At 46.7% G+C, this 15809-nt stretch overlaps 1 protein-coding gene across 2 annotated transcripts in view; it reads right to left on the reverse strand.

Annotated features, from left to right (window-relative positions):
• Window positions 1–15809, reverse strand: part of MXRA5 (matrix remodeling associated 5) — a 34040-nt gene that overhangs the window by 17227 nt on the left and 1004 nt on the right. The window contains exons 2-6 of one of the 2 annotated variants that reach the window (XM_045472886.1): window positions 14242–14460; window positions 7944–8073; window positions 7325–7715; window positions 1472–5081; window positions 105–1432 (exon numbers count right to left, since the gene is read on the reverse strand). In XM_045472886.1, the coding sequence (XP_045328842.1) occupies window positions 105–1432; window positions 1472–5081; window positions 7325–7715; window positions 7944–8073; window positions 14242–14432 (5650 nt within the window). In that variant the 5' untranslated portion in view covers window positions 14433–14460. Of the gene's footprint in view, window positions 1–104; window positions 5082–7324; window positions 7716–7943; window positions 8074–14241; window positions 14461–15809 lie in introns of both variants that reach the window. The other variant, XM_045472885.1, reaches the window with a different exon arrangement.

Raw genomic sequence — 15809 nt, forward strand, 5'->3', positions numbered from 1 at the left:
ATCTGCCGTTTGCCCAGAGTCTGTAGTTTCGACGAGGGTCACACGCCCAAGTAACCCCTTCCTACACAAGCCCCAGTTAAAACGCAGACACTTGAACGCCTTACCTGTGGAAACCTTTGTCCAGGTAATGAAAGGTGTGGGTTTCCCCGTTGCCTCACATGGGAACATAGCATCTGTCTCCGCGGTGACAGACACAGTCTGAGGGGATTTGGTGATAATTTGGGGCTTTTCCCCATGCGTCCAGAATTTGGATGCGGGTGGTCCTCCAGCAGAGAACAGCTTGGAGCTGGTCTGATGGAAGCTTCTGGAAGGCTGGCCAGAAGATACCACGTTGGGGACGGAGCTCCGGGTGGAGTAGACCACAGGGATGTTCTGTGCGTTTGTTGAGGGCGGCCCCGTGGCCCGGGGAGCGTGCAATAATGGAGGTGCGGGGGGACCAAAGTCCATGTGGATGATGCTCTGGGAATGTATCCTATTGGAGGGACCTGGGTTGACTTTTTTCTCTCTTACGCTGGGGGCAGGGGATGTAGGCGTCTGGGGCTTGAGAGTAACTCCCAACTGTGGGAAAGAGAGAGTCCTGTTGAAAAAGAAAGGGAATCTTCCATTGGGATAATGGGGTACGCTTGAGCTTGGAAGCTTGCCACCAGGTTCTCTTAGATCCGGGATGTTGTTATTCCCAAACACTTTGGGGTTGACAGTGAACCGGTCCATTCCTTGGTCAGTGAACTTACTAGGAAGGCGAGGTTTGGGCTTCTGCGCTGAAACCATGGGACTTGTCGTACTTGGTAATCTCGGAGTCGTAAAGTGCTTATTTTCTGGCAAAGCCCTTGAAGGGTATGCCGTTATTTCTGGTTTGTTGGTCAAGTGACGAGGGGGCTGGAGAGTTACAAAGTACCTAAAGGAGCCTTCTGTGGCCACATGTGGTGGCCTCACCGTTCCCCTCGGTGGGATGGGTTTGGAAGGAACTCTGGCTGGCTGGTGGAAAAGTTGGACTCTCCCAGCCTTACCGTCGGGGCCACGTGGAAGACTGTTTTGGGTCTTTCCATCCAATGCTTCCTTTCCCAACTCTCGCTTTGGAGTTAAGTTAAATTTATTCTGCTTGGAAGAAGGGGTGGATAAATCATGTGGCCTCAATACATGCTGAGTTCCCCCGTTATTCACCGGGGCTGCTTTGGTTTCTGGGATCCCCACGTAATTCAAGAAAACGTTTTCCTTGGAATCTGTTAATGGTGGTGTCCTTGAAGAAAGAGAGGTGGGCTCCGTGAAGGTCTGTGCCCAGGACACAAGAGTGGTGGCCAGGAATGGGGATGCAGTCCCCTCCGCTGGGGCAGGAGTCGAGGCAGGATTCCAAGGTGTGATTGCAGCTGGAGTGGTTTCACGATGATCGTGAGCACCGGTGGGGGTTTCTGCCTCAGTTGAAGATGGCTCTACTCTTGTGCTCAAGAGAGGGGTTGAGACAACTGCTTCTTCTGGTTGAAACAGTGTAGATGCTGCGACTGACGGAGGGAACTCGGAAGGAAAACCCATATCCTCCGACCGTTTCAGAGAGGGTGAGTTTGTAAGGGTTTCCACAGAGCTGGTAACAGGTATGTCTGTCTGTGGCTTCCCAGGCCGGGCTGTCCCTGGATTCCAGTGTGAGGTTCTGGGAAAGCTAGACGGAGCAGATTCCTCCTGAAAGTCTCCCACAGTGGAGACCTCAGAGCCAGAAGGTGAGGCAGCATTACTCAAGGGGTCATCAGGGACCGGGCTGTCCGTTTTATGCTCATTGATGTTTGTGACACCATAATTCGTCATTTCCTTTCCGTCCGATATAGGTTTATAGGTGACTGGAATGGCCTCCTGGAGCTTATTGGGTGACAAGTGTCTTTTTGCAGTGCTTGTCATGGAAACTTCCATGGTAGTCCTGTCACGTGGGTCCCCGGTTGTCAGAGAAATGGTTGTAGATAAGAGTGGAGTTTCTGGACTGGGGACAATGACGTTTTTAAGCTTGTTTTCTGGGGAAGGGCTGGGTGTCGAGGCAGACGTGGGAAAGCTCGCTGTAGAAGTAGAATGCCAATGTTTATTTGGCCTCTTCCCGTGTTTCCTTCTTGGGGTTCCTTTGGGTACTGGTTCTGCCTGCTTCTCCATTTGCACCTGCTCGGGGACCCCAACTGTGCGGCCAATCCAAGATGTCGGCACTGGTGAACTCTCCACGTGCTCTGGAACCTTCGCCTCAGGTACTTGAGTAGGTGGAGTAGAAAAAGTCTCCGTCGGGGCAAAAGTCGTGGGCGGGGTTTGTTTATGCCTGTGTCGGAATCTGTGGGCGCGTAATCTCTTCCTCCCGTTGGGTCTCTTTCGAGAAGGGTGAGTGGCCGGCCCCCAAGCCGAAGTGGCCTTTTTGGTTGGCATCGCTGCTGTTACCGTGGTGGGGTCCTTGTCAAAGAGAGCACCCAGTGTGGTGTCGCTGGGATGTTCCGAGGGAGTGATGCCATTCATCGCTCCGGGGGCAGAGTCCAGCGGAGGGGTAGATTTGACTCGCTTTCCCATACTCTTAGGATCTCCGGAGTTTGTGGGGTCTCTCTCGGGCATATCTCCTTCCTGCGGTGTCTGAGAATTCTCCTCTGTGCCCTTTTCAATCAGCGGGTTTCCCTGAGTGCTTGAAGCACCTTCCACAAGCTGGGTGTTGTCTGTTTGTTTCCGTGGATGTCCTTGTCGTTGGACAGCTGGCTCCCCTAATGGGACACTATCTAATGGCTCAGATGTCCTGGAGTCATCAACCCACACGATGGGGGTTGGCGTAAAGTGATCAAAAGTCAATTCTTTCCTGTTCTCTTCATCTGGCTGTGAGTCAGCCTCCACATCTGGGTAAACGTAGGACACAGTCTCAGACTCAGCCAAGGCGATGGCACCCAGTGGAGACTCATACCCATTTGACGTAGGCTCTGGCATGGACCCAACATCTCCTGCAGGCCAGCTCTCTGTGCTTGTGTTTTCATTGGTGGGCTCTTCATAGACCGTGTGCAGGGTCTGGAGAGTAGGAGAAGATTCATAAGGGATGGATATCAGTACATTGGCGGTAGCCCACTTTGGGTCAACTTGAGTGGGAGTTGTATCCTCAGTCTTAGAAAAGTCATGGTCAATAAATTCTTCCAGATGCGTGCTTGTCACTTTGGGTTCAGTGAGAATCACTCCGTCATGTCCACTGTCCGGTCCCATCCTGGTTGAGGACACAGTGCCAGAAACCTGATCGTCCTCACCAAATGGAAATGCATCTGCCGAGGTTTCTTCAGCACTGGTTGTGGTCCGTGCAGGACCCTCCTCCCCTACCGAGGGGGGAGGGACGGCAGGCAGAAGGGGCGTCACCTCCGGACCCACGGATGGGGGAGTGGTGGTTTTAATGACGCGGGGTATTTCGGTTCCCTTAGGGAGATTTTTCCCACGTACTCTGGCCAAAATGTCTGCCCAGTGCTCTGGATTAATCTGTTTGTTTGCCATATTTATCCTTCGTCTGGACTCAAACACTCTGCGACCTTCTGCGATGTTCGTCTCTGGTTCTTTTTCAGAATTCTTCCAGGGTTTGAGTTTTCTTCGCCCTTTCTTGGTTTTCTTATCTCCAGCGACAACATCGTCCTTTGTTTTGAGGAGCTCCTCTTGGTCCTTTGCATGTAGAAATCTCCTTGAAGTGCTCTCTCCGTCTCCTACGCCTGAACCACCTTCGTCCTCTACGACATCTCCTGGCACTCTGGAAAGAGTCTTCCCAGCTGGGTGTCTGCCTTTTTTGGATGACCGGCCAGATCCTTTCCTACTCACGGTGACCCCCACAGTAAAATGATCTGCCCCTTGCCGGTTGACAGCCACACATCTGTAGTAACCGCCATCACTGACTTGGACCTTTGGGATGGAAAGAGTTCCGTTTGCCAACACGGATGCATGTGACGTGTTAGCCAGATTGTTTATTATCCTTTTGTTTGGAAGGATCCAACTGAGCTGGGCTTCGGGTATGGCCAGCGCACTGCAAGGCAGCATCACAGGCTCCCCTACATTCTTTGGAATTGTCAGCGTATGTCCATCGGGAGGCTGAGTGGCAGGTGGTTGCACAAAGACCCTGTACACCATCTGGTCCATTTCATCCCTCACCTGGGCGATGCACTGGTACAAACCCGAGTCTGACTGCTCTGTTGATCTGATCCTCAGCCAGCCGCTGGTGACGATGGAGAACTTGCCATGCTGGTCCTCCATGGGTCCTTTCAGCACAGAGCCATCCGGGAGCACCCAGGAGATGGATGGACTCTCAGAAGCCTTCACGTTACAGCTTAGCTGGCACGGATCCCCTTCCAAGACGATCTGGGCTGTGTGCACTGCTCGGCTGGGTTCGATCATGACCCAGCTTCTGCTCCGAGACTGCCTGGCCTCTTTGGCGGGCATTGTTAACGAATAGTGGGAATGATAGGAGAGCAGCACCTTTTTGGCCGTACTCTGACGTCGGTTGAGTTGGATATCGATGGACGGCTGCATGACCCATTCTGGTTCTGCAAGAACGTGGGCTCTGACACCCGTGTAGTAAAGGGCATCGTCATCGGCGTCTTGCCTGTACTGGTAGCTGACCTTGGGGTCTTTGCCGAGCATGAGCTCTCGGTTTAGCCTCACAGGGACCTCACTGTAATACGCGATCAGTTTCCACAGCTTCTCATAGTTTTCCCGAGTCATGGGGCACTCAAAGTCCAAAGCAACCGTTGCATTTATATCAATCTCTTGGGGATCTGTCTGGTTCAGGTGGATTTTGTACACGTCCGTTGGCTTCTTGATGTCACAGATCAAGTTCACTGTGTTCCCGTGCTCGTCGGTCATATTCAAAGAGATGTTCCACGGGGGGAATTGGAACCTCTCCAGGGACAGCTGGCCGTCACCGTCTTCTTCTTGTTCCTGGTCTTCCTCGCTGTTCCTGGTCATGTTCTGTCTCAGAGGGGACTCTATGGAAGGCTTGAGACAAGTAATGTCCTTCAACTTGTGAATCTCTTGCTTGTACAATCTTCGGGGACTGGAGCACGTGGCACATAGCTGACCACCTTCATAGGCTTTGTCCTTTTTGCACTTCAGAGTCCCTAAAAGGAATCAACACGCGTGCGGTAAGTCAGGGAACCCAAGAGCAGCACGCCTTGCACATGTCAGAGGATGAAGGCTTTCAGTGTACCTTTATCTCCTCATTGCATGTGCATAATGATTCAACACTCACCCACTTCTGTGACTTCACCAATGACTTGAAATCCATTTAGCACAGAATGTGGCACACAACCACCGTGTTGGAACTCCCTGACAAGGAGTAATGAATGCTTTTTTTCCAAAAGTATTTCCAAGTTATTTTTTTTTAAAAGTGACTCTGTTCACACACCCAATACAACTTACCTTCTCTGAAGGTCCAGGAGAATCTACATAAACAAACGCAACCAACCCATAAAAAGAGTTCGAGGTGAAAGGCCCCACTTTTGCCATGGATCACGTCGTATCTGTCTTTCATGATTTTTTTGTTGCCATAATTTTTCTTTTTTAATGTTAATTTATTTCGAGAGAGAGAGTGAGTGGGAGAAGGGCAGAGAGACAGAGAGAGAGAGAGAGAGAGAGAGAGAGAATCCGAAGCAGGCTCCATGCTGTCAGTGCAGAGCCTGACTCGGGGCTCAATATCGCAAGCCACGAGATCATGACCTGAGCTGAAATCAAGAGTCAGACACTTAACCAACTGAGCCACCCAGGGGCCCCGGCAATTTTGCATTTCAGGCCATGTTTATGTTGTGGATTCACATTCTACTCTTGTCTTCCTGGATACCAAGTGTTCCAGAATGTTGTCTGTATCTGCCTCTTTCACTGCCTTCATCCTTCTCTGCCCATGGACTCGTTCATGATGAGTGTTCCAGGACTTGGTCTAGGTGGCCTCACCTACATGTATGGTTTTCGTTACCATCCATTTTCCAATGACGGCTGCCACACGTGCTTCTCCAGTCAACACACATCGTACAAACTCCACACCGGTTTTCTACTTGACGTGCCTATTTCCAAGTCCCAGAGTCTCCCCCAGGTGACATTTATGAGACCAAACTATCTTGATATCTGCGCACTTCTTTCCATCCCCGCTGGGAATAAACCAGTCAGAGGGCTATCATATGACTCAGAGCATGATAAACCTCCTAACTGGTTTCACGACATCTGGTTCTGCCTCTCTGAATGCAGTTTTCCACGTGACTTTCAGAGTAAACACCTCAACATGCAGATATAATTGTGTCACTCCATCACCCAACACGCACAGATACAAATATATAGATACAGTCCATGCAGACACATAGAGACATATATGCACACACAAAAGATACACAGACACACATGTAAACACATGCACACACCAAATATCCACAGACATACATGTATGTGCATGCACACATAACACACACACACATGTATCTCCAGAATGGCCCAGATGGCCGTCTGTGCAGGAAAACATCATATTTTCACTTCCCTGATCCAATGTTTTGCTGGTAAAGGTCTACCCAAACTGATTTTCAACCCCCCGCCCCGTACCCGGTGGGGTTTGGAGACTATCTCCCACCAATGAAATACGAATGGAGGTGACGTGTGTCTTTTCTAGTTAAGAGTATTAGGAAGCAAGAGGCGCCTGGGTGGCTCCGTTGAGCGTCCGACTTCGGCCCAGGTCATGATCTCGCAGTTCGTGGGTTCGAGCCTCACGTCGGGCTCTGTGCTGATGGCTCGGAGCCTGGAGCCTGCTTCGGGTTCTGTGTCTCCCTCTCTCTCTCTGCCCTTCCCCCGCTCATCCTCTCTTTCTTCCTCCCCCTCCCCCCCATCAAAACAAATAAACTTAAAAAAATCTACTTTCTTGCAACTTCTGCACAGCCCTCCTGTTTTTTGTTCTCTGGATCAGTGCAGAACATCCCTATCACCCATTCTCAAGAAAGACGTGTCACAGCCAGCCTTCCCTTTTCCAAGCATCTTTGAACACCTCTTCATATAACAGGGATGCAGAGAAAGTCCCACATGTCACCATAACCCAGGGCTGCATGGAACACTCCAGATATTCAGTTTAGGACAACCATAGTCAACCATATAAAACTGAATGATCATTGCCTCACAATTCCCTGAAGGAGACAGCCGTGAGAATTATGGAACCGAGGTGCCTCAACATCTACGCTGTAACCCTTTACACGGGAAGCTTCCTGCCGTGCTGATTTGGTGATGTTCTTTTCACAAGACAAACCCATGGCACAATGCTGGACGACATAAGCTCTCCAGAAGGGTGGGCACCATGCAGGTGGGAGCCACGTTCGCCGTGCTCTCCTCTTACCTTTGGATCTGGCGTCCCATTCCAGAAACCCCTTCATCTTGCAGTCACACGACCACGGATTCCCATGCAGGTAAAGATTCTCTAGAAGAGGCATGTTCTGAAGCATCCCCGTGGGGAGAGTCGTAATCATGTTGTCCGCTAGGTAGAGGTGTCTGATGGTGGAGAGTCTGAAATAATCCAGAAACGTGAACGTGGAGAACGTGCCAGGGTGTAGCTGCTGCAACTTGTTTCCTTCTAAGTGGAGCAGCCTTAGGGAGGTTAGGCCATTGAAAGCTTGTGGGTGGATGAATTCGATCTTGTTGTGGTCAATGTGCACCCTCGTCAAGCTCCACAGCCCCTGCAGGGTCTGAGCTGTGATCACACGCAGCTTATTGTAGCTGAACTTGAAAACCTACAAAGGCAGGGGCGGAGTGGAAAAGCCTGTTTATAATAGACAAAGCCACAAGCAGGGACAGAAACCAGAACAAAGGGCAGAGAGGTAATGACATTAAGCTGGCTTTTAACGGAAAGAAAAAATCGGCAATTTTATTAATCGTTGGGGAGCAGTATGTCGTTTCCCCTTACTCATTAATGGTCGTAGAAGCTGCAATTCCTGATGCTCGTAAAAGCCCGGGTTTACCTGGAGAGAGCTGAGGTCTCTTAAAGCCCCGTCGGGGATGCTGGGGATGTCGTTGCCATGAATCATAAGCAGCTCCAACTTGCTCAGTCCCGCAAATGAGGTTTCTGACAAAGCCTGTATACTATTAAATCTAAAAAAAAAAAAAAGAAGAAGAAGAAGAAGAAAAAGAGTTGGAATAAGAAACAGTGAATACTGAAGCCCCATCTGGGAAAGATTCAGCAGTCTGCCCGGGAACCATTTACCCACTGTTGAGTCTGAGGTGTACTGGTGCCATTTCTTGCTTTGTATCCTTGTCCGTTTCTAGGGTCAAAAGGAAAATGACCTACTCTTACTGGCCTTCACTCGGTTCAGGAATATTCGCTGGATATTTTGACTAAGAATGTGCTAATGCAGCTAGAGGTGATTTCAGGGACACAAGTAGGATTTAGAGTCTAAAGGAAGCCGGTCCAATGGCCCCTTGTTGGAAACGTCCAATGGAAAGTGTGCATAATGATGGATGACACATGGTTCATTGAATGCAAAGAATGAGCATCGATGCCAAGGAACAGGCAGCTTGGGAAGGAGCTTTGCATCATGTAATGACAGGAGGAGGTACTCCAGGCTAGGAAGGACCAAAGAACGAAGACTAACACCAGCACTCTGTTTCACCAGGACCGGTGGCCATTTCGGATGGATTCTCCAAATTAGTTGTAAACATTTTGGTGTCTTTTGGTTTTCGTGTCGCATCAACATTGGTAAAGATGTTTTCTTGGCCAGTTTGAAAATTCTTCATCTCCGGGACGCCTGGGTGACTCAGTCGGTTGAGCGTCCGACTTCGGCTCAGGTCATGATCTCGCAACGTGTGGGTTCGAGCTCAGAGCCTGGAGCCGGCTTTGGATTCTGTGTCTTCCTCTCTCTCTGCCCCTCCCCTGCTCACGCTTTGCCTGTCTCTCTCTCAACAGTAAATAAACGTGAAAAAATTTTTTTAAAAAAGAAAATTCCTCATTGCTACCTTACTGATGGCACAAGGGAATCCCCAGAGTCAATGCCTAGAGAAGGCATTCTAAAATGAGTGAAGAATTCTGTATTGGAGGGCAGTTGCTTTGTGCCACTGCTTCTGCTGAAATACAACACATGTAGCCTGACATTATTTATGACTTCCCCATAGCACCTAAATAAAAGGAAACAGATGTGTAAGATAGTGAAGGTGAAATGCTCATAGCTAAATACAACAGACAACACCAATTTCTTTCCTTTTTAAAAATAAGTTTTTGGGTTCCTGGGTGGCGCAGTCGGTTAAGCGTCCGACTTCAGCCAGGTCACGATCTCGCGGTCCGTGAGTTCGAGCCACTCGTCAGGCTCTGGGCTGATGGCTCAGAGCCTGGAGCCCGTTTCCGATTCTGTGTCTCCCTCTCTCTCTGCCCCTCCCCCGTTCATGCTGTGTCTCTCTCTGTCCCAAAAATAAATAAACGTTGAAAAAAAATAAAAAAAAAATAAAAATAAGTTTTTAATGATTATTTAATTTGGGAGAGAGAGAGAGCATGCGAGCGGGGCAGGGGGCAGAGAGAGCGAGAGAGAGAGAAAGAATCCCCAAGCAGGCTCCGCACAGCCAACACAGGGCCCGACTTGGGGCTTGAACTCATGAACCGTGAGATCATGACCGGAGTCAAAATCAAGAGTCAGACGCTTAACTGACTGAGCCACCCAGGTGCCCCATTCTTATAAACACATACATGTCCAAACCCTGATTTCGAAGTCAAGATCTGGCTAATGACTCCTCTAAGAGCCAGCCTGAGGAAGCATCACTTTTCAGCTATAAATTCCAGGAAAAATAACCTCCAACAGCAAAACCACTCAGCTTGATCGCTTGGACGTCTACAAAGAACGACTTTAAACACTGCATTGTTTTATAAGACCAACTTAGGCAAAGGAAACACTCGATGCAATGAAATGTATCCTGTCTCGTTAAGAAAACACAATAGGGCTTTGAAGTGATGCATGGGTAAAATACAGTAAAAAGTAATCATGGCTGCTGTTTGCATTTAACTCACAGAGTCAACGGACAATTACATAGAAAGGTTCCCCCTTCTGGATTAGACAGCATGGATATTGGACAGTGTCCACAGAACCGTTTGGCCATCACAGCTGAGTGGGGATGTGTTAGTGGCATCCAGTGGGTAGAGACCACGGGTGCTGGTGAACATCTCACAGTGCACAGGATGGCCGCCCACAAAGAATGGCTCAGCCCTTAGTATCAAGAGTGTTGAGATTTGGAAACTGCCCACGCGGAAGAGACGCTGCTGCCTGTTGGTCTATCTATCCATCCACCCATTATCTATCTATGTATCTATGTATCTATCTACCTACCTACCTATCTATTCATCCATCCATCCACCCATCCATCCATCATCTATCTACCTATCCATCATTCCATCAATCTATCCATCTTCTACCTATCCATCCATCATCTATCTATCATCTATCGATCTATGTATCTATTCAGCCATCCATTAACCCATTCATCTGTTCATCCATCATTTACCTATCCATTGATCCATCCACCCGTCATCTATTTATCCATCCGTCCATCCATCCATCCATTCATCTGTCCATCCATCATCTACCTATCCATTGATCCATCCGCCCATCATCTATTTATTCATCCGTCCATCCATCCATCCATCCATCTGTCCATCCATCATCCACCCCCATTGATTATTGATCCATCTATCTATCCATCCATCCATCCATTCATCTTGTATCTACCAATCCATCAATCCACAGATCCATCCAGCATCTATCTATCCATCTATCCATGCATCATTTATCTATATACCTATCTACTGATCCAGCAATCCATCCATCTATTGATCCATGTATCATGTATCTATTATCTATTATCATATATATCTATATACCTGTCCATCTATCCATTCATCCATCCATGTACCATCTATCTATCTATCTATCTATCCATCTATCTATCTATATATAATCTATCTATCTATGGTAGTTGTTGAAGCCCCGCGTCGGGCTCTGTGCTGACCGCTCAAGAGCCTGGAGCCTGCTTTGGATTCTGGGTCTCCCTCTCTCTCTCTGCCCTTCCCCTGCTCATGCTCTGTCTCTCTCTCTCTGTCTCTCTGTCTCTCTCTCTCTCTCTAAAATAAATAAATAAATACAAACATTTAAAATACACTTGGAAAGTAATTTTTGAAAAAGCTCTGGGGCTGTGTCCAAACAGGAAACAGCAGATCTCTGTTTGAGTGCCGACTAAACACCCTGAAAAAACATCTGTGCAGGAATGGGAGAGTTCAGTAGTGTTTTGCCAACAATCCCTCATTCCTTGAGAGCATGCTGCTCCTTCCAGATGGCGAAAACACAAATCAGACCCTGAGTCCCGTCTGTATTAGACATCGCCCTTGGTTCTTCCTTCCCCCCCTCAACAAAATGCACAATGACACTAACATCATCTCCTTGCAGACTGATTTCCCGAGACAGTGCTGGGATATAAGACTGATTTAGTGGGCACCGGGCTGGCTCAGGCGGTTAAGTGTCTCATTCTTGATTTTGGCTCAGGTTCACGATCTCCTATTTCATGGGTTCGACCCCTGCTACTGAACTCCATGCTGATACCATGGAGCCTGCTTGGAATTCTCTCTCTCTCTGCCCCTCCCTGATCATGTGTGCACTCTCTCAAAAGAAATACATAAACATTTTTGAAAAAGAGTGATTTGAGGGGCGCCTGGGTGGCGCAGTCGGTTAAGCGTCCGACTCAGCCAGGTCACGATCTCGCGGTCCGTGAGTTCGAGCCCCGCGTCGGGCTCTGGGCTGATGGCTCAGAGCCTGGAGCCTGTTTCCGATTCTGTGTCTCCCTCTCTCTCTGCCCCTCCCCCGTTCATGCTCTGTCTCTCTCTGTCCCAAAAATAAATAAACGTTGAAAAAAAAATTAAAAAAAAATAAAATAAAATAAAAAAAGAAAAAGAGTGATTTGAAAAGGTGGCCTGTAGATTCCTATGACCAAGTTAGCCAGGCGGAACTTATACACTTGCGTGCAGTGAAGCCATACCTTAGCTGTTTCGTTTTTTTTCTTTAATATTACAGAAAACACCCGAAAATATTATTGCCATCAACAGGGAAAGGAAGGATCTCGGTATCCATGTACTGCTCCAGTGGCAAAGCTTTTGGGACCCAGTCATTTATAGTCTTTACCATATAAAGTCAGCTTAAAATGGGGCACCTGGGTGGCTCACTCCATTAAGCATCTGGGTCTTGATTCTGGGCTCAGGTGGTGATCTCACGGTTCATGAGTTTGAGCCCCACGTCAGACTCTGTGCTGACAGTGTGGAGCCTGCTTGGGATTCTGCCTCTCTCTCTCTCTCTTTCAGAATAAAGTTAAGTAAATAAAGTTGGTTAAAATGAAGCCACCAGAAACTATGTTCCAGCTGAGAAGCTAGGTTTCACATGTACAAAATACTTCACTGTAAAGACGAGTAGGGGACAAAAGCCGCGGAAATCGTAACTGAGGTAAACGCAGCCTGACAGGTCGTAGCCCAATGCTGTTGTCTGTACAAAGGCACCGTGTAGCTCACCGTGTGGGAGGAGGCCTGCGGCATCTCCCCTGCCCTGTTTTCCCAGCCCACAGTCCAGAGCCCCAGTATACAGCAGGCGGCACATGCATGCCTTCTAGGCAGGAGCACAGCAGAAACCTGTCATCCTGCTGGTCACTGTCACGCTTTCTAGGGGGCTGCACGACGCCCTGTGGGACGCCACGTCCCACTGTGTGCACTGCCAGGGGGTCGGGCTGGAGGAACCAGGGGGCTAATCACAGCCGGTGGGACCATAGGCTGAGAAAGACAGCAACGGTGCAGAGACAGGACCATCCTGCACATCAGGACACGCGAGAGAGGAGAGAAGTCACAGATAAAGTCTGTTTTCCTTTCTACAAAGCACGGCTCATCCTACCTGGGTTCAAATCAATGGTACCTGCTGTCCCCTTTCTGTCTCCCACTTGCCAAATGGTAAGGCTGTAAGGGGGGGAAACTGGTTTAGCTATTAAAATCCCCTCTTCTAAGGGCGGGGGCGGGGGTGCCTGGGTGGCTCAGTCGGTTAAGCACCTGACTTGGGCTCAGGTCATGATCTCACAGTTTGTGAGATCGAGCCCCGCGTGGGGGCTCTGTGCTGACACCTCAGAGCCTGGAACCTACTTTGGATTCTGTGTCTCCTTCTCTCCCTGCCCTTCTCCCCGACTCGTGCTCTCTCTCTCAAGAATAAATTTTAAAACAAAATTAAAAAAAAATTTAACCCTCTCTTCTGGCAAAGTCAAACTCTTTCCCCTACTGAGTTATCATGATTCTGGTTGGATTTTCAGATACTCAAATCATAAGGTCTCTCAAGATCTTACTGAGAAAATTACTCAATGGTCTACTGCTTTCGATTAGGGAACTTTCTATCTTACTGTCTTAACTTTTCATTCTCTTTTTCTGCCACAGGACTTTACAAATACAAGATTTTTTTTAAGCTTCTGCTATAAGATGCCAAGCGCATTTACAATTATTTGTTCATTGGCCATTGCGTTTCACTTAAAACATCCCGTCTGTGGCTAGTCACCAAAGCCTAAGTTATTTTTGTTGTTTTGTAGGTGGTAGAAAATAGCTTACATTTTTTGTTGAGTAAGTCCAAATAATTGTTTATTATTTAATTTGTACATGAGTACCTGCAATTTAAGGCAACTAATATTTATGTATACAAAGCATTTATGCACATGAAACAATATTTTAAAATACAAAAATATATGTCTCCACATAAATCTATATAAATATAAATCTATACGAATATAAATCTACCTGAAATGTTGCATAAAACCTCTCATAAAAAAATATTCATATTTTAAATAGGTAAAAACTACAAGGACTTTTTATTCCCCCAAGAGCACAAGTGCATCATCCAGATAACTTACAGAATGTCGGAGAAGTCCAACTGATTTTTAAGTTATTTTTAGTAGTTTCTGAAGTCTATTGAAGTAATGTTTATATATTTATGTGTGTATCAGATACATTTGTATCTACTCTACGGTAGGCAATTGTTATCAAGGGAAATCTGTCGATACATGGAAGTTATCCAGGATGCCTGGTTATTAAATCATATGATAGCGTTCCAGTTGACGGATAAATTCATATAATCGCCCCCAAAGGATTGCATTTACAGAAAGTCGTACGCATTGACAGTTTCGTAAATGCACGTACATGTGTGAAAAAACAAAAACAAAAACAAACACACAACGAAAGAGGCTGAAATTGTTCAGTAAGAATGTGGTACAAACCCCAGATTGATTCTTTCCACATGTTTAGAGATGCCGGCGGGCACAGAAGCCAGGGACCGAAATGTGCAGTGGACCTCGCTGGGGACGTAGCAGGCGCACGGGTGAGGGCAGGCGAGCGCGGCTGGTGGATGACCCCAGAGCAGAATCAGCACCACGGACAGGGCTGGCCACCGCGCCCGGGATGATGGCATCTTGTCCTGATTCGTTATCCCTGGACACCTGTCGTGGGACCACAGAAGGAGAGCCGTTTATTGTCAGGCAGCGCGCGCACGTGCAGCGAACGTTCTTCGAATTGTGCAAGATGGTTTGGGGCTTCCCAAGACATCACCGCATGGTGTCCTTCACTGACACAAGATTATTCGGGCCAAGAGACTCGAAACTTATTTTCCTGATCTTTCCCCACGATCTGGAACCATTATTTCGAAGGTCATCTCAATTCCTGACTTTGACGCTCCCATTTGGAAATCTGACGCTGTGACGAGCGAGGGTATGGAATGGATGGAGACCAGACACACAAAAATATACATACATGTGTGTTCATATATACAAATGTACAGATATTCGTGTATATATTTGCTTATCCATATAGAGAGAGGAGAGATATACTGGTGTTTCTATAATAATAAAGTAGCTGATTGAAGTAACTATAATATATAGTTTTATGTATATAGTAACATAATATATATTAAAATATTCTTATAATAATAAAGTATCTGATTAAAGTAACTATAATATATAGTTATATATATAGTAATATATATATTATGTTTCTATAATAATAAAGTAACTGATTAAAGTAACTATAATATATACTTTTATATATATAGTAATATAATATATACCATAATATTCCTATAATAATAAAGTATTTGATTAAAGTAACTATAATATACAGTTATATATACAGCAATATATATATTATGTTTCTATAATAATAAAGTCACTGATTAAAGTAACTATAATACATACTTTATATATATACCAATATCATATATATTACTATAATGTTTCTATAATAATAAAGTAACTGATTAAAGTCCCCGCCTCCAATGTTCATTCCGAGCCATTATATATTGTACATATTTGACTGAAAATAAACTTCTCAACAAGGTCGTTATTAAGAGTATACCCTTCTTTGAATGACATTCCTTGAGGTGTTCCATATGTCCTCTTACAGTGTTTAAAGGGTGCGCGCTCACTGAAGCAAAATGTATTCCACTACATGTGGGTGCGTGCGCTATAGGGGAAGAAGTTGGTGAAATCCGACATCAGATAAAGAGGAAAAGAATTGACCCATAAAACATGTGCAATCAAAGAAACACGATCAGTGAGGCCATGCGCGCAAACATGGAAATGCGCGGATATTTCAAGCAACAGTTTAGAATATGCGTGGTTATTTATTATTATTATTATTATTATTATTATTATTTGGTCCATGCTTTGCGCATCCGTTAATCATGTTACGTGTTTCTCACTTCTTGCAACGACTTTATTTAAAAATAATAATACACGTGTAAAGTGCGCAAAAGACGCGCGTGCTCTGGGAAGGTGATAGCTGCGGGCGACAC

This window comes from Leopardus geoffroyi, chromosome X (assembly GCF_018350155.1).
Source record: "Leopardus geoffroyi isolate Oge1 chromosome X, O.geoffroyi_Oge1_pat1.0, whole genome shotgun sequence".
In the NCBI taxonomy this organism is placed as follows: Eukaryota; Metazoa; Chordata; class Mammalia; order Carnivora; family Felidae; genus Leopardus; species Leopardus geoffroyi.